The sequence below is a fragment of the Meles meles genome, chromosome 13, assembly GCF_922984935.1.
Source record: "Meles meles chromosome 13, mMelMel3.1 paternal haplotype, whole genome shotgun sequence".
In the NCBI taxonomy this organism is placed as follows: domain Eukaryota; kingdom Metazoa; phylum Chordata; class Mammalia; order Carnivora; family Mustelidae; genus Meles; species Meles meles.
Window position 1 is genome coordinate 37,776,207 of NC_060078.1, and position 27,223 is coordinate 37,803,429.

The following is a 27,223-nucleotide window of genomic DNA, read 5'->3' on the forward strand; positions in this document are numbered from 1 at the left end:
TCTGCACCTCCCTCTTCCGCTCCTGTTACGTTTCTAGAATGCACCCCTACTGATTCATCCTGCTCTCCTGTACTCCTTCTGAACCTCCCACACACAAGTGCACTGCATCTCTTCATCCCTTTCCCTCTGCATGGACACAAGTCACGAAGCCTCCAACTTATTTGAGCAAGAATCATATTCTCCCCCAACAACTATTAACACTCCACGCAGTGGGAGACCAATTTAGAAGATTCCTGTTCCTCCCTGAACAATCTGCTTCGTTGGAAGTCCTCATAATTACAGAATTAGAGAGCTACAGAGCATCTCACAAGTCATTAAATCCAACCAGAAAAAATATAACACTCCCTGGGAAGGATAAATGTACATATAAATAGAGAATCTGGAAGTAACGTAATATAGGTATGCAAATCACTTTAAATCTGGCATAGGTATTTAAAAGGAACAGCATAAAAGTAATTATAAATCTATGCTAAAATATACATTGATATAAAAGAAGGTAATAGATGTCATCAACAACATCAAGGGGAGGAGGACACAGAGGTATAACATGGAATTTTTATAGGAGACTGAAATTAAGTTGTCATCAGTTTCAAATGGATTGTTACAGGAGTGCCTGGGTGGTTCGGTTGGTTAAGTGTCTGACTCTTGATCTCAGCTCAGGTCTTGACTTCGGGGTCATGAGTTCAAGCCCTGTGTTGGGCTCCAGCATGGGGCAATGCAGAGCATGGAGCTTACTTAAAAAAAATAATAATAAAATGAAATGGGCTGTTATAACTTTAAGATGTTTTATGTAATCACACAGTGACCAAAAAGAAAATATCTATGCAATATACACAAAGGGACATGAGAGGGGAATCAAAACCTGTCACTACAAAAAACAAACAAACAAAGAAAAAGGGAGCCTGGGTGGCTCAGTGGATTAAAGCCTCTGCCTTCAGCTCAGGTCATGATCCCAGGGTCCTGGGATCGAGACCTGCATAGGGCTCTCTGCTCAGCGGGGAGCCTACTTCCCTTCCTCTCTTTCTGCCTGCCTCTCTGCCTACTTGTGATCTCTGTCTGTCAAATAAATAAACAAAATTAAAAAACAGCACAGCACAATAAGCAGCAAGGGAAGCAAGATGGACAAAAAAGCTACAAGACATACAGAAAACAATTCCAGTGGCAGCAGTAAATCCTCCCATATCAGTAATTACTTTAAATGTGAATGGATCAGCTCAACAGATGAATAAACAAGATCCAGCTACATGCGTCCAGGAGAGACTCACTTTGGATCTAAGGACACACACAGGCTAGTAGAAGTGAAAGAACAAGGACAGTTCATGCGATGAGGAATCTGATGAAAGCTGGGTAGCCACAGTTACAGCAGGCCAACTAGATCTTAAGGCAGAAGCCGTTGCAAGAGACAAAGAAGGGCATTACATAATGATAAAAGGGTCAATTCACCAGACAGATCCAACGATTACAAACGCACATGCACCTCACACTAGAGCTCCCAACTGCGGGAGGCAAAGGTCGAGAGAACTGAAGGGAGAAACAGAGAACACATAACACTCAGAGGGACTTCTAAGCCCCCACTGTCATTACCGATAAAACAGTCAGAAAATAAGGAAATACTACGGACCCAATGGCCTTACAGATGTGCACCCAGCACCCGGCCAGCAACAGCAGAGGACATATTCTTCTCAAGCGCACACGGAGCATTCTCCAGGACAGACCACCTCCAGGACAGATCATCTGGTAAGCCACAAAACAAACTTAACATTGAAGCTATACAAAGCATCTTTTCTGACCACAGTGGAAGGAAACTAGAATACAACAACAAAAGGGAAACAAGAAAATAGACCTATGTGGAAATTAAACAACTCACTCTCCAACAACCAAGGGCTCAGAGGAAAAAAGCAGAGGGCAATTCAGAAAAGTTCTGGAGACAAATGAAGACAAAAGCACAGGATATGGACACTTACAGGATGCAGCAAAAGCAGTACCAGGAGGAAAGTGTGTAGTGGTAAATGTGGATATTGAGAAAGAAGAAATCAACAACCCAACTTTACACTTGGAGGAATTGGGGGGCAAAAATGAACAAACTAAACCCAAAATTAGCAGAAGGAAGGAAGTAATAAAGAGCAGAGATAAATAGAGAATAGAAAAACAATTAGAAAAGATCAACAAAAAAATCAATGAAACCAAGAGTTGGTTTTTTGAAAAGATCAACAAAATTAGCAACACTTAGCTAGACTAATGAAGAAAAATGGAGAGAAGACTTAAATCACTGAAATAAGAAGGGCCATGATAACCAATTCCACAGAAATGAAAACAAATTCCACAGAAATTTTTTTTCTATGAAAAAAATCCCACAGAAAATTTATAGTAAATTACCTCGAACAATTACATGTAAACAAATCAGACAACCTGATTAATAATAATAAATAATAAATTCATACAAACACAGAACGTATCATGACTACATCATGAAGAAATTAAAAAAAAAAAATCTGAACAGAGCTACACCAAGTAAGGAGATAGAAAGTAACAGAAAAACTTCTTCACAAGAAAAACCTCAGGACAAGATGGCATCTTCACCAGAGAATTCTACCTAACACTTAAAAAAAAAATTAGTACTCGTCCTCTTAAAGCTCTTCCAAAAATTGAAGAGGAGGGGACAATTCCAAACTTATCCCAAGACATAATAATAAAACAACAGATGAATATCCCTGATGAACAAAGATGCAAAAATCCTCAACAAAATACCAGCAAACTGAATTCAGCAACAAATGAAAAGGATCATATGCCATGGCCAAGTGGGATTTATACCTGGAATGCAAGGATGGTTCTTAAAATACAAAAATCAATCTTTGTCTTACACCATGTTAAAATGAAGGACAAAAACCACATGATCATCTCAACTGACACAGAAAAAGCATTGACAAAATTAAGTACCCTTTCATGATGAAAACATTCAACCAAGTAAGAACAGAAGGAAACTACTTGAACATAACAAAAGCCATATATGAAAAGCCTGTAGCTAACATCCCACTCAAAGGCAGAAGACGGGAAGCTCTCCCTCTAAGATCAGAAACAAGGGCAAGGACGCCCACACTTGCCATGACTATCCAACATAGTATTGGAAATCCCAGCCAGGGCAATTAGACAAGAGAAAGAAAGCAGGCATCCACATTGGATAAAAACATTCAACCAAGTAAGAACAGAAGGAAACTACTTGAACATAACAAAAGCCATATATGAAAAGCCTGTAGCTAACATCCCACTCAAAGGCAGAAGACGGGAAGCTCTCTCTCTAAGATCAGAAACAAGGGCAAGGACGCCCACACTTGCCATGACTATCCAACATAGTATTGGAAATCCCAGCCGGGGCAATTAGACAAGAGAAAGAAAGCAGGCATCCATATTGGAAAACAAGCAATAAAATCATCTATTCTCAGATGACATCATCTCAATGTAGAAAACCCTAGAGAATACACACACACACACACACACACACACACACACACACACACACACACAACCTGTTAGAACTAACGATTTCTGTGAAGTTTCAGAATACAAAATCAACATGCAAAAATAAGTTGCACTCCTATACACCAACAATGTCCATTCCGAAAAAGAAATGAAGAAAACAAACCCACTTACTATAACCTCACAAAGGATAAAATACTTAGGAATACGCCTAAACAAGGAGGTGAAAGACTAGCAAACCGAAAACTACAAAATACTGCAAAAAGAAATCGAAGAAGATACAGATAGATGGAAAGACATCTGTGCCTGTGGACTGGAAGACTTGGTCTTGTAAAAATGCCCATACTACCCTAATCAATCTTTAGATTCAATGCAATCCCTCTGAAAATCCAAACTTTTTTTTTTTTTGCAGAAAGAATAAACAGCAAAATCAAGCAACCATTACTGCCAGGAGGTGTTCGCGCCTAAAGACAGTCTTTGCTACTACATTTAAACATGTGAACATCCATTCCTAGCTCCGGGCTATATAAACAGATGTGGCCCACCTGCTGAGGTTTGCCATCCTGTCCTGAGAGAGTGACAACGGGCCATGAACAAGGATGGGATTCACTCAACTCCCAGTACCCAGGCCTTCATTTAAAAAATAAAATGGGAGCAGGCAAGGAAGAAAGAAGCCGTCCTACAGTCTGCTGCTTGTGGCCAGCTTTGTAGCCTGCCTGCCCGGAAGGGCAACATTCTAGAGCACTGGACACACACCAGGCTCCCATGAGTGGCGGTCACAAGAACCTGCGGCTTTCCAGGACAAAAGCACCCTTTCCATAAGGACAATCTGCCAGGGGATGTCACACTCCCTAATCTGCAACTCTGGCCCTGGTGCAGTGCCTGGCCAGGGAAGATCTTGTAAGAATCGTTTATGGACACAGGAAGAAACCCAGAAAAGGCCAAAGAGCTGCAGAGGCTGGTGGCTCTTGATTACCACCAAACAGCCTACAGTAACCCCAAAAGAAACCAGAAGCAACGCACTGACCACAGACTGCTTCTGCCCCTCCCATACCCATCCTTCCTTTCCTCCCGACTAACAGAACCTACGTTACTGTGGCCGGCAGGGCTCCAGCTGAAACCCCGCCCTTCCAGGCTCTCTTGCTGATACAAGCGGCCAGTGAGGTGTGAGTCGGGAGTCGCAGACTGGGACTCCCAGGGAAGCAGTTTAAGGAGGCACACTCAACTGCGGCACACTTTGGCCCCCCCTCCTTCTTGCTGCCTGAACCCGGCAGTGATGGCTGGTGCTGCAACGTCAGGTGCTGCCGGTGGGAGCCACGCCCTACAGCTGCCAGACCCTGAGGACAATAGTACCACCACCCCGACTGGGACATCTGGGACTTCCATGCAAAAGCAGGGTAAACCTCTATCTTGTCGAAGTCATTGCTGTGCGGTTTCTGTGGTCAACGGTAAGCCTCATTCTGAGAGCCTGCTGGAAGCGTGAGCTCCGCCACTTGCCTTCAAAGAGTGGAATGGTGTCGTTGGAAAAGGTGTCCAGGGCAAGGAGGTCTTTCCCATCTTTGGACCCGCTGCGTTTGTGCTTATGTTTCCTTCGAAAGAAGGATCTGCGTGCGGCCGCAGACAGCGTCTTTGCGGCGTTGTTGTCATCTTTGACCTCAGACATGCTGAGTCTCCTGGAGAATTCTTGATCCATCCTGTGGGCACAGGGAACGGTGGTGCTGGGAAGGGCCAGCAAAGGCTGCCACCCACCCCACCCCTGCCTGTGCAGAGGAAAACACTATGCGAAGTGCAAGAAAGCAGGCACAGAAGGCCACGTTCACAAGAAAGTCCAGAACAGCGCACTCTACAGGGACAGAGGTAGAGTCCCAGCTGCCTCGGGTCGGGGAGGGGGAAGGAAAGACAGAAAGACAGGTGAGGTAGCTGACGCGTGCTGGGCTGCTGCTGAGCTCAGAAAGCTCTGAGATGACAGTGGGACCGTGGCGCACAGCTCTAAGTACACTAAAAGCCACCGAATCAGACACTTTGAGTGAACTGCATGGCACAGGAATATATCTCAATAAATCTGTTAAAAATAAGAAAGTTATGTTTCCTAAGTTGCCCCTGTATAGCACTGACTTCCATATACCATCAGATTGCGCTAGAAGCACCTTTCTAGACAAGTGGTTTGAGCAAAACATATAGACCAGAAGCCAGGGTGCAGGGCAGATGAGCCCTGATCCCTGGGACAGCTTCAGGAGTGGGCCCCTCCCACTCCAAGCCCAGACATGAACACTTACACGTATTTGCTGGGGATCTGGCCGCGCTGCATCTTCTGGGCATTCTCGTCCAGCTGCCAGGCCATCCAGGACCCAAATGTGCCCTGTGGCAAGGTGTCATCCACATAGAGAATGTCATCTTTTTTAAAACTCAGTTCGTGCTCCACCTCCGCCAGCCGGTCATACAGGGCCCTGGCCGGGCGACAGAGAGAATGGAATCAGGAGGAGGCTACCGGCTAATTGAGGGCCCCCCAGTCACACACTTCGGCAGCCGGTCTCCTGGGACAGCTCTCCTTCTCTGAGCCTTCCCCAGACCACGATCAGGACCCACCTCTCTCAACTCTGGGGGCAATTCCCAGACAAAGGAACCCCCGACTTTATGTAACAGAACAACACTGTCTTGCCCTCCCCTAAGACTGGGGGCTCCCTCACATCCATCAGATAAAGAAGGTCTTGCCAAGGACCAAAACCATATCCCATCTTCCAAGCGGGGCCTTCACTCCCTGCTGCCAAGTCAAGGTCACTGGTTCCTATAAAAGGGAAACTCCCCAGGATGGACACATGTCATCTCCTACCAAGGAGGGTGTCCTAGAGACAGAGACCATATCTCATGGTACACAGCTGATCAGTACTCTTTCCTTTCCGTGGCCTCAGAGCTTAGGGAATGTGAAGGAAGCTACAGCCTCTTCTAGAAAACACATGCTGCCTGTGCCCGGCTGCACACCAGTCACACCATACTTCGGGCATGTGTATACCTTGACCCTCATACATACAGCAGACGGATCTGCCGACGTGGGGCAGGGGAGACCAGGAGAGGAGTGCGGCACATAGGAAAATGGGGCTCTGCAACCTCAAAATTTCCCAGGGCCTAAACCCTACAGAGGGAGCCCTGGAAGGCCTCAAGCAAAGTTTCCCTAAGTCACAGGCATCTAAGTCACAAGCCGTGAGCACTTGGTTTGGGGCCCAAGCAGCACAGCCCAGTGCATTGCAGAGACACTCACCAGGACCAGTCTCCTCAGGAGGCCCCTCCCCCAGCCCCCGGTACCTGATGTAGAAGCTGTCGCCAGGCAGGCTCTTGACCTTGGTGAACTCCTCAGGGCGGTACTGCACCTTGAGACGGACGCCATCCTTGGGCTTCAGCATCTCCACATAGACCTCCTCCACCGTCTTGTTGCGCACATCCAGACTGCCATACTGCCCGAGGACAGGACACTGCGCTCAGAGGGCAGAAGCCAGGGCAGCTTGGGCCCCCGTGAGCAGGTGGGGGGATGAGGCAGATTTAACATCCCCGTCACTGGGACTCTGCCTGCCTCGCCTCTGCAGGTAAGACTGACTCCTCTGCCAGGGTCCGCTCTGACCTCAACAGCTTCTCCCAGGAGAAACCCTGTGCTCGTCCCCCAGCAAGAGGGCTACACAAACACGGCATTTCATCTTGCTTCTGCTATCTGTGTCTTTGAATACCGACGAACCATCCCTCCCGTCAAACAGTTGACTCAACAAGAGGGAGAGGACACGCCATCAGACCCCAGTCCCACTGCTGACACAGCAGAGTCCCCTCCCTCCCGATTCCCTCCCCAACACCACTGCCAAAGCCAGGGTGCCACCCGGGGCCCTGTGATGTGCCCCGAGGGTCCCAGCAGCATTCAGCACCAACGGGGGCGCCAGGCAAGAGGCCGTGCTCTGCTCCCCCACACTGCAGAGTGGAGGAAGCCAGAGGGGCTGGCAGAGAGGAGGATGGCCAGCTCAGAACTCACCTCGAGAATGAGGTCCCCTGGCACAAGGCCCTCAGGGCCCTTGGCAGGACTGTCGTCCTCCACCTCTGACACGAACACCCCATGCAGGTTCCCTCCACATAAATGGACCCCAAGCTCCAGCTGGGACTTTTTGATGAAGACAACTCGTGGCTCCGGGGTCTTCTTGTTGGCATCTCCCACCATCCTTTGGGGACAGAAAAGAAAGTCCCTCGGTCACACACAGGGGGAGCACAGTGTGCAAGACTACGCAGTGGCTAATGCCCCAACAGCTGGCCGCTTACTCCATGAGATCCCCCAGCGGTCCCATCCGGGTTCTGGTTCTAGTGACTTAGTCTACAGGCTGGAAGCTGAGGTTTGTAGAGGAGAAAATATGGCCCCAGGTGAGACAGCCCGCTAAGGACCGAATGGAAATCAATGCCGCTTTCTGGCCCAGCTGTCCATCGAGTGCCAGAGGCTGCCTCTCTCCCCACCTAAGAAAAGTCAGAGCCAGTCTCAGAGCCCAGGGCACAACAGACAACTCGGCAGTGTGTACGGAGCAGCTTCTCTCCGTGTGAGAAGAGAAGCTTCTCTTCTCACAGTCCAGGGACTGTGTGACGCCACCAAGAGGGGGCCCCTAGCCATCAAGGAACCCACAGTATGGTGAGGGAGACACTGGAGAGCACAGGGAGGGGAGGAAATGGGACAGCAATGGGCACCTGGGGATAGGACAGCTGTGGCGACCGCAGCCAAGGCCCAATGTGATGGATCCAGGCAGGAAACGCAGAGCGGGCCGCGTTCTGAGGGAGGCAGGGACTTGGACGAGGAAACAGCTCTGTGCAGGACTACGGAACCACGGCTGCGTGGCCTGGCCTGTGCAGCCCTCTCCCCATGTTCCCGCCGGCTCCTCTGCATTCCCTGCCTCCTCTTGACCTCTGTCCACAGCCCCCGTGTGCATGGCTAACCCCTGCTCACCCTGAACGTGTTGACTTAACTGGCTCTGCTCCCTGCCACACTCTCGCTCACTGCCCCCGTGTGGCTTGCACTGGCCCTCCCAGCACGTGCTGCACATGCCTGCGCTGGCCTGTCCCCCTCGAACCCCGGAGCTCCCTGGGGCCGACCACGGGTGGTGGGCATGGCCCAGGGCCTGGCTGGGTGGTGACTGTGGCGTTCTGTCTAAAGACAGAGTCAGACAACGAGGGACTGAGAAAAGGAGGAAAGGAAGGGAGGCAGAGCTAAGAACAAGTCAATGAGGGAAAAAAAGAGAAAAAACAAGAAAGTGAGAAAGGGCAGGAGGGCAGGAGGAAAGGAAAGGAACGGCATGCTTCCCACCCCCGATCCTGACGGCCTGCGATATGGTCTGTGGCACCGGGGGACGCCGGCAGGGTGTGCTCAGGCCACGACCACGACCGCCCGCCCCCCACCCCCAGGCCGGGTCGCACCGACAAAAGGCTCACAGCACATGTTTGCTGACCTGGAATTGGGGGTGCTCTGCTTGGGCGGGGGGGTGCCAGGGCCCTCATCCTGCTCCATCAGCGGGTCAATGACAGAGGGGTGCTCCGGAGGGGTGGCACTGCTCCCCTGGAGCGTGCAGTGGGTGCTGGCAGGGTCCAGGTGGGAGCTGGGGATAGAGGGCAGGAGCAGTAAGGAGCAGCACATGGTCCCCAGCCATCCACAGCCACCCCCTCTCCGGCGCGGACCAGAGCTGGGCTGGGAGCAGAGACTGGGTCACAGGGCTCGGAGCCCTGAGAAGAGCAGATACCTTGGGAGCTGGGACTCGGGTCGTCCACCCTGTAGAATCTGCCTGTCCTCAACCTGGGGCTTCTCTTTGCAGGTGTGGGCTGGGGGCCCCCAAATGCCCTGCCCCTCTTCCTCCATTTGTGCATCCCATCCCCCCTTCGCTGAGCTGTGCAGCACTGCGAGGCAGGGGCAGGCCTTCCCCTTCTCTCGCATGCCAGGCAACGCACGGTGCAGAGGCAGACACGGACAGGGGGGCCAGAACACTTTGTGTGAGAATTCCGCCCCCAGGGCCTCTGCTCCTGACTACCACACACCTGCAGGCAGGCCGCCTGCTGCACAGGGGTGGGGAGACCCACCCTACACCTCAGGTATCCTCCTCCTCCTCTATGTTTTTTCCTCCTCCTCCTCTATGTTTTTTCCAAAATCTGGGGCTGGCCGACTCTCCTCTTACAGCAGCTGAATGGCCAGAACAGACGGTCAGCACCCGGGCTGCACCCTCTCTCCTCCCCCCAACCTGGACGGGCCTTGTGGGAGGCTCAGGCCCTCACCTGGACCGAGAGTGGCTGCTGAGCTGGTGCATGTGTGGGTTGTACTGGGCCAGGATGGTGATCGTGTCACACTGCTGCCCAATGATGAGCCGGGCCTGCTGCTCCGTGGCACTCCGCAGGTTTATGCCATTGAACTAGGAGACACCCGGAGCATGCTCAGTGACGTGGCGGGGGCTGGGCCCTGGAGGAGCACAGCTCTTCCCAGGGAGGGAGAGAACATGGAGAGAAGGATACAGCGCTCGCTTACCTCAAGTAACTGATCCCCATACTCCAGACCAGCCTGGTGAGCGATGCTCCCCCCTGTCACCTTGGAGACGTAGACCCCGCCCTTCTCTCCACTCACGATGGAGATGCCCAGCGGCTCCGAGCCCTTCTGCAGCTTCACGTGACGTGGCTCCTCTGCATAGGGCCTTGGAAGAGAGCCAACAGTTTCGGGGACTCGGACATAATGGAAAGGTCTGGGGCAAATCTGCAGTCAGGCATGCAATCAGCTACGCAGGAAAGGTGAGGGACCACCGGATGCTCCTATGATGACGCAGCTGGATGGGAACCCAATGGCCCCACCTCTGTATGGCAGTGAAACACGTTCTCATAACCTCATGTGACACAAACACGGCACCCCCCCGATGGCCACAGAAGCACGCAGACCCAAAGACACAGAGAATGAGCCACATGAACTATAAACACTGACACAGGCAGAGAAGAAGCACAAAGAGTTTCCTAACGTGAGCAAAGTTGCTGCAACAAAATATGCAATGAACAAACCCGGTGGGCTCTCCAGATGCCCCAGGAGGAAAAGAAGTGGGTCCTGGGGTGACAGTCACCCAGGAGCAACCATAGGAAGTATCAGTTTTTATATTTACCAGTGTATAGAATGGTGTACGATGACCATGGAAATGAAGCTGCCGCAAACCCAAGCCATTAGAAAGGGAGTGGGGAGGCTGGGAGTAAGGTGGGGACCATGCACTTGCTGGCCCGGGGTGGGGATAGGGCAGGGAAGCCATCCGCCGTGCCAAGGGCACAAGGGGGCTCGGGCAGGGGCCTCATGGCAGGCCAACCTCAGACTCCTCAGGGAGGAGAACCTGGGCCTGGTGGCCACGGGCAGTCTCAGGAGGGATCTGTGGTGGTGGAGACATCTGGAAGGTGCAGAAAGTTAGAAGAGAGGGATGCTCAGAAAAGGATGACAGACGCCTGGAATCTGACAGACAGAACCTGAGAGAGATGCAGCCAGGTGACACAGAGCCGACTGTGAGGACAGTGCTGTGTGCTGCCCTGAGCTCTTCCTCTCAGAACAAAATCACAGCCAAAGGTGAAGGGAGGAGCTGGCCGGAGAGCCATGTCCTTGGGCTCCCCTCCAGAGCATGTGGCTGGGGACAGACTCACGTGCCAATGGAAAGCCAGGCCCTGGAGCCAGCCCTCCCCTGCCAGCCGGAGACACAGCCATCTCTCAAGCTCAGCAGGCCTCGGGCTGGGACACTACCACCCAGGGCCCGGTCCTCTGGCAGTCTGAGAACAAAATCCTTCTTGACCTATCCCTTTACCTTGTCCCTTCCCAAATTCGCCCTCGCTACAATGCCCTCCCTGGACCCTGCGGCTCAGACACCTCAGTCCCTGGACTACAACTTCCAGACGCATCACAGGTCACAGTGCCAGGCAGTCTGGAGTTGCAGGAGCCCTTACTCAGCAGCCCGCAGCCCCATCCTCATAGCCCCAGCCAGCGTCGGAGGACGGCACAGCGGGTACGCGCAGCCCTTGTTCCAGTCTAGGGTTCCTCAGCCCCCACTGAAGACCCTTTCCTGTCTACCACCTCCAAAACACACGTCTATCTCAATAAAGCAGGTACCTGACTCATGTAAGAATCTGACAAAGCCGTTGTGAAAGACACGAATCGGGATTTACCAACACGGAGAGATGCAAAGGACACACACTGTGGGAGCAGACAGGTGGGCGTAATCCCATCTATATAAATCTGTACAAATATGTGTGGCCACTCACATGTGGCGAGGCTTCTAGGAAGGACCCTACCAAAATGTGAACGACGGCACCTCCAGGTGAGGGGACCTGAGGTAATCCTTACTTTCCAGTCCCCTAAGGGATCTAAATTTCTTTAATATGCAGAGACGTTTTCTCAGAATAAAGCTGCGTTATGAACGAGGTTTAATAGAGCATAATTTGTAAAAATACAAACCCCTTGAAATGAGTAAGTATTCATGTACAGAAAATGTAAATAATGAAACATGCCTTTAAACTACACACACATACACACACACACACACACATACACACAGACAGACACACACACACTTTACAAAAGGGGAAAAGCAACTGAGATTATGTGTGACTTTTCTTCTTTCTACTTTCCTCTATCTTCCCAGTTTCCTCTAATGAGAAGTTACATGATAATGTACATTAGAATCGGGGGGAAGGAGCTGTTTTGCCTCCAGTCGGGTCACACTAGTTAAACGGTTTGCCTCTGACGAGATTCGGACCACGAACACCCTCCTCCCCACAGACCAGCTCCCGGTTCTCTGCACAGTCTAGGAAGCTAACTACGGGACACCCGATGGCAGGTGACAGGCCCTCTCTGCTTCTAAGGAGCCCACTTGAGTTGGCTGAAGATCTTGCTGGTCACCCACCCGACCCCGGACGTGACACAGGTTTGGCTCCCGTGTGCGTCACGGGGGTGAGATGTTTCCACACCAAGTGCACCTGCTTCCCCTACGGGCCCAGGTGCACTTCTGGGCTCCCGTGAACAGTCAGTCGCTGGTTGTGAGGGTACTTGTTAGGTTGTCTTACAAATTCAGGCTTTACAAGTCAGATGATTTTCTTAAGGCAGAGTCCACCCTGTAGGGTTCCTTCTGTGGCTCACAGAGACGTGGGCCTTCAGCATTTTGGATTTGAGTGGACACGAGTGGTTCTGTTCCTTTTAAGTGATTAAATAAAAGCAAGTTTCAGTTTAACTCAATTGCCTGAAGACTTAGCATCTAGACGGGACCTCTTAACCATAAATTCGATCTGGTAAATTCTACTCTGAAAGAAGAAAGGTGGGTGAGGGGCACAGAGCTTGTGGGGGGAGGGAGGGACCCCTTAGATGGTCCAACCGTCTGGACTGACGTCAGCCTCAAGTTACCCTGAAATCTCAGCAGATTGGCCAGCATTTCAAAATGAACCAATAAATGGCTAAGCTATACTTTTACGCTTTACATACATTTTTTTCCGGTATGTTTTATTTCACATAAAAAAAACTTGGAATGAGGGGAACAAGTGATGCAGCTGTGTTCTGGAGCCAAAAAGCAAAGAGTAAGAATGAGCCCTGATTCTAAGGAAGGTAGGCCAGTCACCAACCATGTGACCACAGACAGGTCACTCCCACTTTCTGGCCTCAGTTTCCTTATCTGTAAAAGAGAACCAGTGATGATGATGACGAGGATGAGGACGATGCATGAAGCTCACGGGGTCACTGAGGATTTCATGACTTATTACACGGAAAGTGCTTAATCAGGGGCTAGGGAAGCAGGGAATGGTGCCACGACATTGTCACAGCCAGGTGGCTCCTAGCGTCATCCGCCGCAGCTCAGCCCCTCCCATGGACACTCTGTGGAAGGAGCCCACCCTGCTCCTCACCTTGCCATCTATGCGCACCCCACCTCCTGACACCATGCGCCTGCAGGACTTCCTTGTGAAGGGCTGAGGCAGCACGCCAGAGAACGCTAGGTGACCCGAAGCAGAGAGGTCTCGCCCTGGGATCAACTCAGTTGGCACCCTCCAATGCACCCACTGCTTATACCAACAAGTCCCCTCCCTCAACCAAGCCCCGGCCTGCTGTGGGGATGCACCACCCACTGCCGTGCCCATGGGACAGATGCCCGGTCGTGCTCACCTGTCCTTCCTCCGTTCACCAAGGGCCGCAGGGTTGACAGCAATTCTGGGCAACGTGGAAGCTGAGGTCTGGGACTGGCTACATGAGGACAGGGTGTCGATGTTCAGGGGGGACTGTGGAGGCGTGCTGCATTCTGAATGTGACAGCGAACCTGCCAGGAGAGATGCGAAGGAACTCAGGCTCTGTGACCCACATCTCTGCCCCCCAGGGCCCAGACCAAGACGGAGACACGCCCCAGGCACAAGGCTCCACGCTGCTGCCACAGCACATGGCCTTGAATTCAGGGGCTGGGCTCCACGCAGCCTTTCTATCTAGCCCCCCGTCACCGGGCCTGATGCTGGGCTCAGCCAGCCTGCGTGGACTGGCTGAGGTGAGGAGGTTTCACACTGTGCCCAGACGCTGCACTGTGAGGCCAGCGAGCTGGAAGGCGAGGATGGGAGTGCGCGTTCTCACCTCTGTCGGAACCCACGATGGACCGGGGGTATCTAGGCGTTGACGGGATTTTAATGCGTTCTGCCTTGAACTGCAAGTTGCTCGAAGACCCTGTGGTTCCACAAGGAGACAAAACTTCAGGCCTGTGATTAAACCCACCCTCACTCCCTTGCCACCACGTCAGTAGTTAGGGAAGAAGCAGCGGCCAAGACAAATGCAAAGCAGGCCACTTACCCCAAGGGGGGCCAGAGTGTGAACCGGTTCCCAAAAGGCAGATACTCAGTACCCAGTGATCTGAGTGAACTGCGTGGGCCTGGACTGCTCCAGAACAGGCTCACAGCAACCTCTCGCCTAGCCCCAAGTGACAGACGGAATGGTCTGCCAACACGCCACGTGGCTAGAAGCAGCACCACCTGAGTCCCTTTAGGAGGGACCTGCTGGTCTCCCACACACAAACAGCACAACAAACCCCAGAATCTCCAACAGGCTCAGGGATAGGGAGCGAGGTTCATGGCCCCAGAGGTTCCCTGGAACAGCCACATGGCTACCAGGGAAAGACCCAGAGACTCAGAAGGCCGAAGGACGGGGCTCCCAGTGCAGCGTGGGGCTAACCGTGGCCCCGGGAGCAGAGAAGGGCTGGTGGAGGTCTGGCCCACAAGGATGCAGGTAGAGAGGGAAACAAGGCTAGTGCCCCGCTACGGTGAGAAGGTTCTAGTGGCACCATTACCAAGGCGAGCGCTGGAGGGCAGAGAGTTGGACCCATGGGAGGTTCTCATATCTGAGTAGTCGCTGCCAACCCTGTGGCTCAGGTCTAGGCTCAGGCGTCCCTGGTGCTGCACGCTGCAAGAAAACCAGACAGCTAAGGCGCTCGGAAGGAAGACCAGGACTGGACTGGACACAGCCACTGGGGAGAAACAAGCAGCAGGCTCCAGTCAAGGCCTGCCTGAGCCCACAGAAGCCACCTGTCGCTAGGTGGGAATAGTGGACTGCCATGCGCAGAGGCAGCATCCAACAAGGGCCCTGCCCACAGAGAAAGGTCCTGCTGTGCCTGTAGAGGACTGGCATACAGATCTGCATCAGGACTGGGCTCACCGGGATCAAGGGCTTCCACTGGGAAAATTAGTCTCTGAACCCTATCTGGACTCAGAGAAGTGGAGCCTCTCTTCCAGGATGAGCGGGAGAGGCTGGATGGGCATCAAGGACCTTGGACAGTGACGTGCACACTTCATTCAGGACAGCTGCCTAGGACACTGGAAGGCAGAGAACCAGGCCTCGCCCACCTCAGATGGGCCTACAATCAGACCCAATGATGTCCTTTTCTAGTTGTGTAACGAGACTATGTCTCTTTCCCACCTAAAGCCTAGAGTGGAAAAAAATCCGAATTCCGCATCATGGCCGTAGGCCCTATAAGACCTGTGCCCTATAGCCTATGCTCTTCTCCTGACTCACTGTGCCAGTGCAAGGTTCCTCACTCTGTCGCTGGAGCCCAGCACACTGCTCCAGGGCACTGTTCCTCCTTCCTGGGGACTCCACCCAGGTCTTGAGCAACTGGCTTCTCCGTCTCCCTATCTCCGTAGCACCCCCCCCACCCCTCCCCCACAGGGCCCATCCCTCCTCCCAGTCTACTCTCCACCCTCTTCCAAGTCAGAGCCTAGCTGGCCACCCTGCTCTGCAGTCTTCAGAGCAACTCAGCACCACCTGGTACCGCTCTAGAACAAGAACAGTCCATGCCATGTAGTAGGTGCTCAATTAAAACTTGCCAAACAACTGAATGAATGAATGAATGAATAGATGACCTTGAGCCAGTCCGTTCACCTTTTAAGGCTCAGTCTCCTCATCCATAAAACAGAGACAACAACAGTTCTTAGCTTAGGAGGCTGTTGTGGCCCTTAAATGACGTTTACAAGGGTCCCAGCACAACGCTAGCATGTGAGCTCTTAAGCACCAGCTACTACCACTCTCTCTCTCTTTAAATACCTCTTCGAGCTCCATGCTGGTGAATGAAGAGAGGATCCTTAGCGTTCACTCTTCCTGGGGCCCAAGCGCTGCTCTAACCGGCCAGCCCCTCCTGGCTAGGCAAGGACACTTCTCTGCTCATGGGCCACTCTCTGCACCAGTGGCTTTATGTGCCTGTGACCATGGCCAGCTGGGGAGCTGGGAGGTGTGGGGTGATTTCACATACCTGGGATGCAAACCCTGGGGGCCGACCTCTCTGGGCACAGGCGGAGAGCTGCAAGGACCGACCCTGTGGCTACGCACAGTGTAGACAGGGTTCCTCAGCATGGAGCTCACAGTGGTGCTCGGGGTCATGCTCCGGGGCACAGTGCCTAGAAATGGGCTGGGTGAGAACAATCACCCCAAAGCACCCAGCCAGCCCCAGACCTGTGCAAGCTCTTGGCTTTCTCCACCTGTAAGATGGGAGAACTCACTTTATCACTTCCTATTTCTCAGGCTGCAATGGGAAAAAATTTCTTAGCCCTGAAAAGCTAAGGAATGTCCCTGATACAAGACTGAACATCCCAGACATGGCAGCCATTGCTAGTTCTCTGGACCTCTGGGCTGAGGACACAGTGGCACCTTGAAATGATTGCCTGCTCCCCCTCGGAGCGGGCAGCCCTGCGAGCCCACTGTGGACCCTCCTCCCCACCCCAATGACTCACCCGCAGATGCCCTGCCGGGGTAGAATGGGGGGTTGCTGTGCCGGCTGGAGTGCCCCGGCGAGTACAGGGACCATTCCTGGAGCTCTGGGCAGAGTTCTCCACTGGCCGGGATGCACTTCTGCTCCTGCAGGACCCAAGACAAGAGAAAGTGGCTGGAAATGGACATGCACAGGTGTCTGCAGGTCTGCCCCTGAGCACAAGCTCTCCCACTTGGACACACAACATGACAGCCAGGACAGGTCACTGCTCATTCATGTTGCCTTAAGACACCTGGACAGGAAGCACTTCCTTGGAAGCTACTCTGGAAGAAAACCACAGAGAAAGAATCTGTTCTCTGGAGGAGACAAATTAGGTGCAGGAGGTGGAATGTGTGAGAGCATCGGGCACATGTGTACAGTCACTCCTGGAAACTCGCACTGCTGGGTCAGGGTGCCCGTCTGCAGAGAGTCGCATGGGTTTGTCCCCCAGCTCCCAGTAATTTCTCCCATCTGGAAACGACGACAGCGCCCACGACACAAGCCAGCTGCCTCCTGCTCCCGGCCAGCAGATTCACAGGTGCTCTCGTGGCTCTCCAGACCCTTCCAGGCAGTCCGGGTCACGAGTGCAAAAGCTTCTCGATGAAAAAGCAAATCAGACACCACACCCAAGAAAATGCTCCTGTCTTGGCATCACCTGCCATTAACACGCACACTCCCCACATCACTTTCCAGCCTCCTATGGAGGGTTCCATCCCACTGACACCCACCGGCCACCTCACACCCCTTTTCCTCGGGAAGGTGCTTAGAAGGCAAAGGAGCCAGGGCTAAGCAAGAGGCTGAGGACATCAGCTCAGGGCCCCTCCCCGCACCCTTGCCCATCCCCACCCCAAGGCTGGGCCCTACCTCCAGGAACTGAGCAGGAATCACTACGGGAGCCAGCTTGGGCCGGAAGCTAGGAGCGGACTTAGGGCGACGGCGCTTCTGCCCCAGCTCGTCCATCTTCTGGGAGGTGAGGTCTCCGTCACAGGACTTCTTGGCAGGTAGGTAGGAGGAGTCCCCATCCCCTTCAGGGTAGTAGCTGGAAGCAATGCGGACCCTGCCCTTGCGAGGGGGCGAAGTGTGCGAGGGTTCCCTGGGGTCCATGTCAGGGGGCAGGGCGCTTGGGGGGCTGGTGGATGGGGAGCTGCCCACGAGAGTGGCCTCAGACTCAGAACTGGTTTCTAGTCTGTGCTGGAACTTGATGGAGTCACTCCTCCTGGGAGGTTTTGGGGGTGTCAGAGGCCCCACCCTCTTGGAGGGCTGGGGGGAGTGAGCAGACCCAGGACCAGGGAGCAGGTAGTCTATTTTGGAGGGAGTCTGGGGGCGCTTGAAAGTGTTAGGGTCGAAGATAGACTTTCTTTGCTTTGGCTTCTTATAAACAGAGAGCTTCTCGGGCCCTGCTGTGGAGCTGAGCACGGCCTTGGGCCAGGTCCCGCCACTGCTGGAGCCCTCAGGGTCTGCCTTATCCAGGGGGGCCTCTGCCGCCCCGCAGGGGCCCGCCTCAGTCTCGAAGGGCAGCAGGGGTCGCCGGCTGCGCACGTCCACCAGCCCATAGCCACGCTCCCCAGAGGTGTCTGAGCGGAAGGAGCTCAGGCTGCGCTCGGAGGCACTGGGACAGGCCTGGGGGGAGACTGGGAAGGGCCCCCCAGGGAACGGCTTGTGCAGGAAGGAGCTGCTGCCTCCCGGGGGACCCAGCTCCCTCCTGTCCTCCAGCCTGTCTGCGTAGAAGATGTCCGTCTGCGTGGAGTTGTTGTGCTGCAGCAAGCTCCGCTTATGCTGAGCCTGGACCTCGGCGCCGTGGGCTCGGACGCTCAGCATCTTATCAGAGTCCTTGATGTTCTCAAAGATGTTCTGGCCACTCCACGAGGAGCTCTGAGGGAACACCTACGTGGGGATTGCAGAGAGTGAGAAAGAGCGGCTAAGACCGCAGAACCAGGAGCTTCCTGCGTGTGCTGTCCCTGCGCGGGGAGTGAGGCTCAGCAACGGGCCACACGCACCCCAAAGTGTGCCCGAAGAGCCTCTACGATCACCTCTTTACTCAGTTCAGATTCAGGTGTATACCACTGTCCTCAAAATGTCCTTCATGTCTTGTTTTGGTTTTTAAACCAGGATCCGGTCAGGGTTCACGCACACCCAGCACTTTGTAAACCAGTACCTTTGTTTTAAGGACTCCCAGGGACATAGCACAGCCGCCGAGGCATACGGAGCTGAGGCTTTGCTGCCGCACAGCTGATGAGAGCAGAGCCGGCGTTGGGTGCGGGTCCTTACCTTCAGGAGGGAGAGGGTCAGGGAGTCCTGGCAGCTACGGAGCAGAGATTCACACTCATTCAGAGACTTGTTGTCCAGGGCAATGCCATTGATCTAGGGCCAAAAAGAGAGCCCATCAGGCCCACCGCCAGCCAGGTCAGGGTCTCCGCCAGCCCGTCCGGGACAGTGGGCCTGGTTCTCCTAGAAGGGGCCCAAGTCTGGAGTCGGCAAAGGAGAGAAAGCCCCTCCCCGGTAAGGCCTGAGAAATCCAGTGAGGCAGCTTGTGAGGCAGAGAAAACACACAGCCTTAAACCATGCGAGAGGCAGGTGCTTGTCTGACTGGAACCAGAAGAGCAAGCACCCCACAGGGAACGACCGGGCTCTGCTGCCGCCTGCAGCGTGAGGCATGACCGCAGCGCAGAGCTCCTTCACGCACAGAACGGAAGATACACACGGCTGCCCCCCAGGTCGGGAGATGAGAAATGACATCATGGTGTGGAGGGTCTTTGTAGACTGTGAAGTGTCGGGTGAGATGAGATGGTAGCATCCCCGTTCACAAAGATTCTCCTAATCCCGTAGGCCTGAACCTCTGTCCAGATCTCCCTCAGATAAGCTCCAATCTTCTGAACAAGCGTATGCGCCACAGTGAATGGTCAGCCCGGGAGGCATCCGGACCACGGAGTGCTGCCCAGCAACACAAAGAACACACCCGTGGTAGCCCCACCATCTGACGGATCACATGGCTTCGTGCTGGAACAGCCAGTCTCAAAGGTCAGGTACTGTACAATTCGACTTAGGCACTATGTTCTCACGATGACAAAACTATACAGATGGAGAGCAAATTAGGTGTCAAGGGTTATGGAGGGGGAATGGAGAGCCAGGCTGTGGATGCTCCCATTGAGGGCTAACACGGGAGAGATCTTTGTGCTTGTGGAACAGCTCTGAATCTTAATTTTCTGTTGTTGTTACTTAAAACATGATAATAAAATGACACAGTGACACACGCATGACTCCACTGTCAACCCCCCGGTTCGGATATTATTTAGTCACATAAATGTAACCAACCGTCAGGGGAAACTGCATGAAGGGTACATAGGACCTCTCTGTACTACCATCGCCACTTTATTTATTTTTCAATATGATTTATTCAATGTCATAACCGAATTATTTCTCTATTTTAAAATCAAAAGTTTAAAAAAATAGGCAGAGTGATTATTTTGGGGTGATGGAGTCATTTGTTTTTTTTTCCTTTACAACTTTCCCACATCTTAAAATTTTTTCACAATGGCCACACTGCTTTCAGATTCTGGCATCCTCCAAAATCTTTAATACAGCGAAGATGAGAATCAATGAGCTCCTACACCCTCTGCAGGTAGGACCAAAAAGGCCACAATCTCTTTAACCACACGGGGAAAGATCATGTCAACTGCTAATGTTGATACCCACAGATCCTGCAATCCACGCCCCCGGGGAATTCACCCTGCGGCTCACTCTCATGGGTCCCTGTGGATGGATGCAGCAGTGGCCTTGCAGCCCTACTCATAAAAGCAAAGATGTCCTGACCGTCCATCCAGGGAACTGGTGAATGCTTGAGCTGCTGCCACTATGAAATAAGCAACTAGTAAGTTACTGACATGCCCTAGGCAGATCTAACAATGTGAATGCAAATGAACCTGCAGGGGAGGCCGTGGGAAACAAGAAAGGAGGTTAGCAGCTCTGTATATTATGATCCCATCTCGGTGTTAGGAAAAGAAAAGGGAAAAATGAAAGGAGAAGGAGAAGGGAAGGCAAGGAAAAAGAAAAAAAGAAAAGAAAAGGAGATACAAATGTTTTGAATATTTCAGGGGAGGAAAAAAAGAACAGAATAAACTGTTAATTGCCATTAGGGTAGGAACTGGTAGACGGGGACTGTAGAACCAGAGCAAGAGTCATTGTCATGTGTGCCTTCTGTACAACCCGGAGTGTGTGTGTGTGTGTGTGTGTGTGTGTGTGTGTGTGTGTGTGCTGGTGGAAGTGTATGACTTCCATTTTAATGAGTCAGTTAGAAATACTAAATTAGGGCACCTGGGTGGCTCAGAGAGTTAAGCCTCTGCCTTTGGCTCAGGTCATGATCTCAGGGTCCTGAGATCGAGCCCCGCATCGGGCTCTCTGCTCAGCCCTTCTCTCTCTCCTCTCTCTGCATGCCTCTCTCTCTGCCTACTTGTGATCTCTGTCAAATAAATAAATAAAATCTTAAAAAAAAAAAAAATAGAGGGTCGTCTGAGTGGCTCAGTGGGTTAAAGCCTCTGCCCTCGGCTCAGGTCATGATCCCGGGGTCCTGGAATCGAGCCCCGCATCCTGCTCTCTGCTCAGCGGGGAGCCTGCTTCCTTCTCTCTCTCTGCCTGCCTCTCTGCCAACTTGTGATCTCTGCCTGTCAAATACATAAATAAAAATCTTAAAAAAAAAAAGAAATACTAAATTAGGCTGCATAATCTCACAGCATTTGGGAGGTCTGATCACCAGGAACGCCATTCAGTGTCTGCAAAAGGGCCTACACACAGGTGATGTCCAAGGCAGCGCTGTATGCAGTGGCAGAAACGGAAAACAACATGTATATCCACAAGGGGGCGCGCTTCCAACTACCGATAATCAAATCTCAGAACACCATGAAGTGGATAAAAACACTGAGGGTGGGGCGCCTGGGTGGCTCAGTGGGTTAAAGCCTCTGCCTTCGGCTCAGGTCATGATCCCAGAGTCCTGGGATCGAGCCCCGCATCGGGCTCTCTGCTCTGCAGGGAGCCTGCTTCCTCCTCTCTCTCTGCCTGCCTCTCTGCCTAGTTGTGATTTCTCTCTGTCAAACAAATAAAAAATATTAAAAACACTGAGGGTGAATTTGGAAAGCTATCCATGGTGTGGAATAGCAGGATGATCACACTATTATATCCTAAAAAGCAAACAAAGCCCAGAAAACTTTATCTGTGTACAGAGATTTGTATGAACACTCATGGCCTGGCTGGGAGCTCATCTTGCAACGGGGAGCAGAGATTTTTCTCCAGGGGCAGGATTAAAGGGAAAAGAGGGGACTAATGTCTTATACATTTGTGTACTGCTTGACTACTTTGACACATACATCTTACTCCAGTGATTAAAATGGATATAATGTTTAATAAAAGTTTTTTTTAATTACATACAAAAAATAACAATCAATCAATCACATACAGATACCTTCTTTTTTAAAGCTCGTGTAAATAGGGGCATCTGGGTGGCTCAATTGGTTAAGCATCCGACTCTTGGTTTCAGCTCAGGTTGTGAACTCAGGGTCATGAGATCAAGACCACGCTCAGTGGGGAGGCTGCTTGAGATTCTCTCCTTCTGCCTCTCCCCCAACATGCGCGCTCTCTTGGGCTCTCTCTCAAATAAATAAATTTTTTTAAAAAAACCTGATGTAAATATACATTCATGTGTAGAATAAAGGCTGTAGAGAAATACATTTCAAATGCTCATTAAGGTTATCTGTAAGGTGGTACTATAAGAGGGAGTCTTAGTTCCTTCCTAAACCACCTCTTATTTCCTGATTTTCTACTATAAATAGAAACACATTATCAGAAAAAAACGTTTGTTCACATTAGAGAACAAGGCAAACGTGAACACTCTGGTCATTACTTTGTGTTCAACCTCCCAGATGTCATCTAACTGTCCATGTGGAGCAGACAGCCCTGGCCCTGAGGCTTACCGCCACGATCCTGTCTCCCACGGCGAGGGACCCCTCCTTGGCGGCCGGGCTTCCAGGTACCACAGCGGCAGCGTACACGCCATTCTCCAGACTGATACCGCTGTCTGCAAAACCCATCAAGGGTAGACACAGGTGGTCCCCAGTTAGCCCCAGCCCTGATCACCTAACCCTGGTTGTCCCACCTCGTCTTTGTGAGATAAATTATGAAGGGAATGTTGGCAGACTGTGACCTGTCCATCCCAGCTCCCAGGCCAGATCGCACCCCCCCAGGGGCTCAGTGATATCTGCTCTGGTCAATCAAATACTCGGGAGACCAGCAAGACCCAGGAGGCAGGTGGCCCCCTGCCGGGGAAACACATGCTGCATTCAAGCGGCATCCACGCCCCAGGAACAACACATCCGAAAATGCACACCTTCCCTCTGCACAAGGAAGGGGGGCCCTGCCATCTGGGGTTCCCCACCCACCTCTGCAGGCCCACTACCTTTCTGTCCACTCAGGTTGATGTACAGTGGTGTGATCACCTTCCCGCCCAGGGACTTCCGCCGCCTCACGACCATGTTGATGGCACCCTCCCCGTGGAGGAGGGCCTTGAGGGCCTGCTTCTTGTCCTTGTTGATGAGGTCCACATCATTGATTCTCAGCAGCCAGTCGTTGACCCTGAGGAGGGGCAAAGCCAGGTCAGTGCCCTCGCGGGCCTTGGGACCAGTGGGCAGGCTGCATCGCTCCAGTCCGGGAAGACAAGGGCAGGAAGCGGGTGCCCCATCTACACGCTTAGACAGATTTCCTCTTCCAGATGTCAAATGGCTACACTTGCAGAGGCTGGAGCCAGACTGCCTGGGGGCGATCCTGGCTCTACCACTTACTAGCTGTGTGACCTCCCTCCTTCGGACCTCAGTGTCCTCATCTGCAAAATGGGGGCAAGAGCAGTAGAGAACCTACCTCATAGGATTTTAAAAATGAATGAGTTGGTTGATTATACAAAGTGCATAACTCGGTATTTAGCAATTCATTATCATTCCTCTTTCATGGAATGGGCATGTGATACACACCCTACACTCTCGCACATGCCACACCAGAACACTTTCCTAACTAGAGAAGTGAAGGGCAGCACCTGGGGCCTGAGGAATGCTCAGACTCACGGGCGCCAGTGAGTCACAGTCTCCATTAACAACAGTGTTAGCAGTGGAGTCTGCCGGCCTGACCCTGCTAGGCCCTCCAACGCCAGGGTGCGCGCATTTACTTGCCACCCGGCACTCTGGGTCCTTCACAAGGGGCAGGAGGGGTCCCCTTCCCTCCAGAGCCCGAGTCTCCTCAACTCTTACCGTAAGCGGCCATCAGCAATGCTTCCTTTGTCCACTTTAGTGACAAATATCCCACAGTCCCCAGGCAAACAAGGCTCATTCACACCTTCTGCCATATCGAACCCAAGTGCTTTCAAGTCAATATCCTCCTGTCAAAAGAGCAGCAGCCACACACTTTACACAGCAGTGATCAGAGACAGGTCGCTCTTAAACCTCAAGCCACTCGCCCCACTGTGAGCACTGCCCCTCCACGCCAGACGGGGCACTCGGTTCCCAGGATGAAGCCCAGGAGCAGCTGCCATTGGCCCCTTCAGCCACTGATACACGTCCCTGCAGAACGGCTCTGCTCTGCCCTCCTCCTGTCATGCTCCATGCCAGCATCTGCCACTGGAGAGGCCACTGGAGGGGACCAACCTGCCAGAAGCTGGCATGGACAAGTACAAGGAAAAGATGCATGCACCCCAGGAAGAAAAGTCGCAGCCCCAAAACTAACAGCCATGAACCTGGGAACCTCACAAGGGGGCCGTCCTCTCCCATCCCCCTCCAAAGTGTCCCAGTTGGGAGAGCAGGGGAAAAAAGACATTAAGGCCGCTCACCGTCTCCCTTTCGAACTCCACAACTTCCGTTTCCCACTCCATGGAATCTGTGTCAATGGCCGAGTCATGGGAGCTGTGGGCCATCAGCTGCCGGAAACGGGCCTCCTTCTCCAACTGGGACTCCATCTGCTCCCTAGGAATAGAGAGAGCCATGGCGATGGTCCCCTGGGAGGCGAAGGTCACGATGAAAGCTAAATGGGGCTCCTTTTGCTCTTGGATTTGATGCCAATTTCCCAATAAATCTGGAGCAGCATGCCAGGCAGGGCTTCCTGGATATCAGTGGGTTTTCAAAGGGGTTTTTCAAAATGACCCAAATTCGTCCCAAATTTATCCAAAAATTTAATGCACTTCCTCAGGATATGGCAGCAAGACTTTTTGTGGATACAGACCAGACTACTATAAACGCAGAGGGAAAGAAAGGCTAAGGATCTAGAAGAGCTAAAACAATATGGAAAATAAAAAACTAAGTGGGAGGAATCACTGTCCTCGATTTTAAGACTTTTTCTACAGATTCCTCCAGTAATCAAGACTGTGAAACTGCCAGGAAGACAGACACAGAGACCACTGGGGCGAACGAAGAGTCCAGAAATACCCCACAAAGCACAAGAGATACAAAAGTACTTCAGCCGAGGAAGGACAGCATTCCACCAGGGAGGCAGGAGTCCCTCCACGCCCACAGCAGGAAAACTGCACTCCAACCCAGACACCAGGACTCCCATAAAAACCAACTCAAAATGTATCACAGACTGAAATGCAAAAGGTCAAGCTGCAATACATTTTAAAAAAACACGGGGAAAAAGTCGTTGAGGTGTATGGCTAAGGTTAAGGACTCTTAGACACCATACAATCCATTAAAAATTAAAAATCAGTAAGTTCGACCTGACCAAAATAATAAACTTAAGCTCTCGGAAAGACCCAGTTAAGAGATGAAAAAAGACTGAAACCCGTGCCATCCCCCAGCACCTGACACTCTTGGTTCTAAAACCTGTGCCCAGACGACCTTGCCAGTTCATCAGCACTACCTGCTGGGCTCCAGGCACACTCGTGACCTCCTCCTGGTTCCTGCTCGAGTGCACACGCTCGCACGTCCACACCTTTGTCTGGACTATGCTCTCACTAGCCAGCTCCAGAATGCTACTGAGCCTCAGGGCTGAGCCCCAAAGTCGCCTTCGTGGGACACGGCTCCCACCAGCCCTGGGCAGCCCGAAGCTCTGGGTTTCCTGCTCGCTACCCCTGCTCATCTCGCACCCACTGGGGTGTGTTGGCTGCCTCTGCAGACCGGGGGCTTCCTCACCAGCACCAGTTAGAGAGCCTAACAAAGAGGAGGGGCAGGTTCAGGGATGCGCGACAAACAAGTAGAATTTGACTGTCTTAGAAGTCCCAGGCAATTCCAGCTCTGTTAAAATGCACAGCTGCCTCCCATGCTCAAGCCCCCAGGATCCAGGCTTTACCTTAATGTGCTTCTGTCACCTGTTAGACCCAAGGTGGGTCCCTGGACAGAGTGTGTCACTTTGTCTCTTAGCCCGAGAATTTCTTCAGAGCCCCCAAGCCCAAGAGGTTCTGGATTTTTATCTGGTAAATGAAGCTGGCTGGCTCTTGACAGAGTTACTGAATGAGGAGAGAGGGGAGGCTGTCACTCTGTCTGAATGGCACTACTCCGGCAAGGGAGGCTTGCACGCTCACACTCACGCTCCTCACCACCCCGCACCACCCTATCAGAACGGGAAGCCAAGACTTCTGCCCTGCAGGGACAGCTACTAGGTTCTACTAATCTCTCTCTGCAGCTCTGATCTTTGTATCTTCAGTCCACTGCCTAGGGTCACTGAGTCTCACATCACAATCCTGGGTGCAGTGCCGTAACTGAGGGGAGGCTGTCTGATACCCCAAACAGTCTCTTCTGAACAGGCATCCCGACACCACAGGCAGAACGGACCGCCAAGTGGTGATGGTTTTCCAAACACTGCACCACGATGTCGGCACCTGGTTCACATAGCTGTCGCCGTCCGATCCGCCTGTGGTCTGGCCTCCTGTGTGCAGTGAGCCCCACAGGGCAGAGACCTGGTCCACTGTTCAGTGGCTTCCCCAGTGCCTCCCCCAGGCCTGGCCCATCCAGAGCAGGCACGTGGTAAATCCCTGTAGAGTTAGTGAATGAACGAGGTAGAAAGGGAATGAATGAATGAATAAACAGGCAGTATACACCTGCCTGTCTCCAAATGGACTGCCTAGACACAGAGACCTTCCTTTCTATGTGCCTTTGCCCATGGCCTGCCCACCTCCACATGCTCACCAAAGGGCCGCCATCTTCTGTGATGGTCTAAGAATTTCTCATTAACTGTCAACATGCAGGAGGCATTCAGACCCATTCTACAGATTGACAGAGTAAGGCAGAGTGAAGGGACAGACAGCTGGCCAGCAAACAGGACGGCCCTGCCCTGACAGGAGAGGGGCCACCACGAGCCCCACCGGCAGGCGCCCACCCCCACATACTTGAGCTCCTTGAGCTCCCGGCTGACGTCGTTCTTCTGCTTGCGTGTGTCGTCCAGGCTGCGCAGAGCTTCAGCCAGCTCGCTCACTGCCCGGTCCCGCTCCCGCCTGAGGTTGTCACAGAGAGTCCTGGCAGAGAAGGCAG

General features: G+C 52.5%; 1 protein-coding gene across 1 annotated transcript in view; it reads right to left on the bottom strand.

Annotated features, from left to right (window-relative positions):
* The window catches only part of DLG5 (discs large MAGUK scaffold protein 5), a 117,639-nt gene that overhangs the window by 7,716 nt on the left and 82,700 nt on the right, over positions 1 to 27,223 (bottom strand). Inside the window, exons 9-27 of the mRNA XM_046027446.1 lie at positions 27,082 to 27,207; positions 24,595 to 24,727; positions 24,020 to 24,147; positions 23,179 to 23,354; positions 22,697 to 22,800; positions 19,005 to 19,097; positions 17,601 to 18,620; positions 16,720 to 16,843; positions 16,242 to 16,386; positions 14,787 to 14,899; positions 14,081 to 14,170; positions 13,628 to 13,778; positions 9,995 to 10,157; positions 9,748 to 9,881; positions 8,934 to 9,080; positions 7,484 to 7,667; positions 6,775 to 6,923; positions 5,751 to 5,921; positions 4,972 to 5,168 (exon numbers count right to left, since the gene is read on the bottom strand). Of these exons, the coding sequence (XP_045883402.1) occupies positions 4,972 to 5,168; positions 5,751 to 5,921; positions 6,775 to 6,923; positions 7,484 to 7,667; positions 8,934 to 9,080; positions 9,748 to 9,881; positions 9,995 to 10,157; positions 13,628 to 13,778; positions 14,081 to 14,170; positions 14,787 to 14,899; positions 16,242 to 16,386; positions 16,720 to 16,843; positions 17,601 to 18,620; positions 19,005 to 19,097; positions 22,697 to 22,800; positions 23,179 to 23,354; positions 24,020 to 24,147; positions 24,595 to 24,727; positions 27,082 to 27,207 (3,548 nt within the window). The remainder of the gene's footprint in view (positions 1 to 4,971; positions 5,169 to 5,750; positions 5,922 to 6,774; positions 6,924 to 7,483; positions 7,668 to 8,933; positions 9,081 to 9,747; positions 9,882 to 9,994; positions 10,158 to 13,627; positions 13,779 to 14,080; positions 14,171 to 14,786; positions 14,900 to 16,241; positions 16,387 to 16,719; positions 16,844 to 17,600; positions 18,621 to 19,004; positions 19,098 to 22,696; positions 22,801 to 23,178; positions 23,355 to 24,019; positions 24,148 to 24,594; positions 24,728 to 27,081; positions 27,208 to 27,223) is intronic.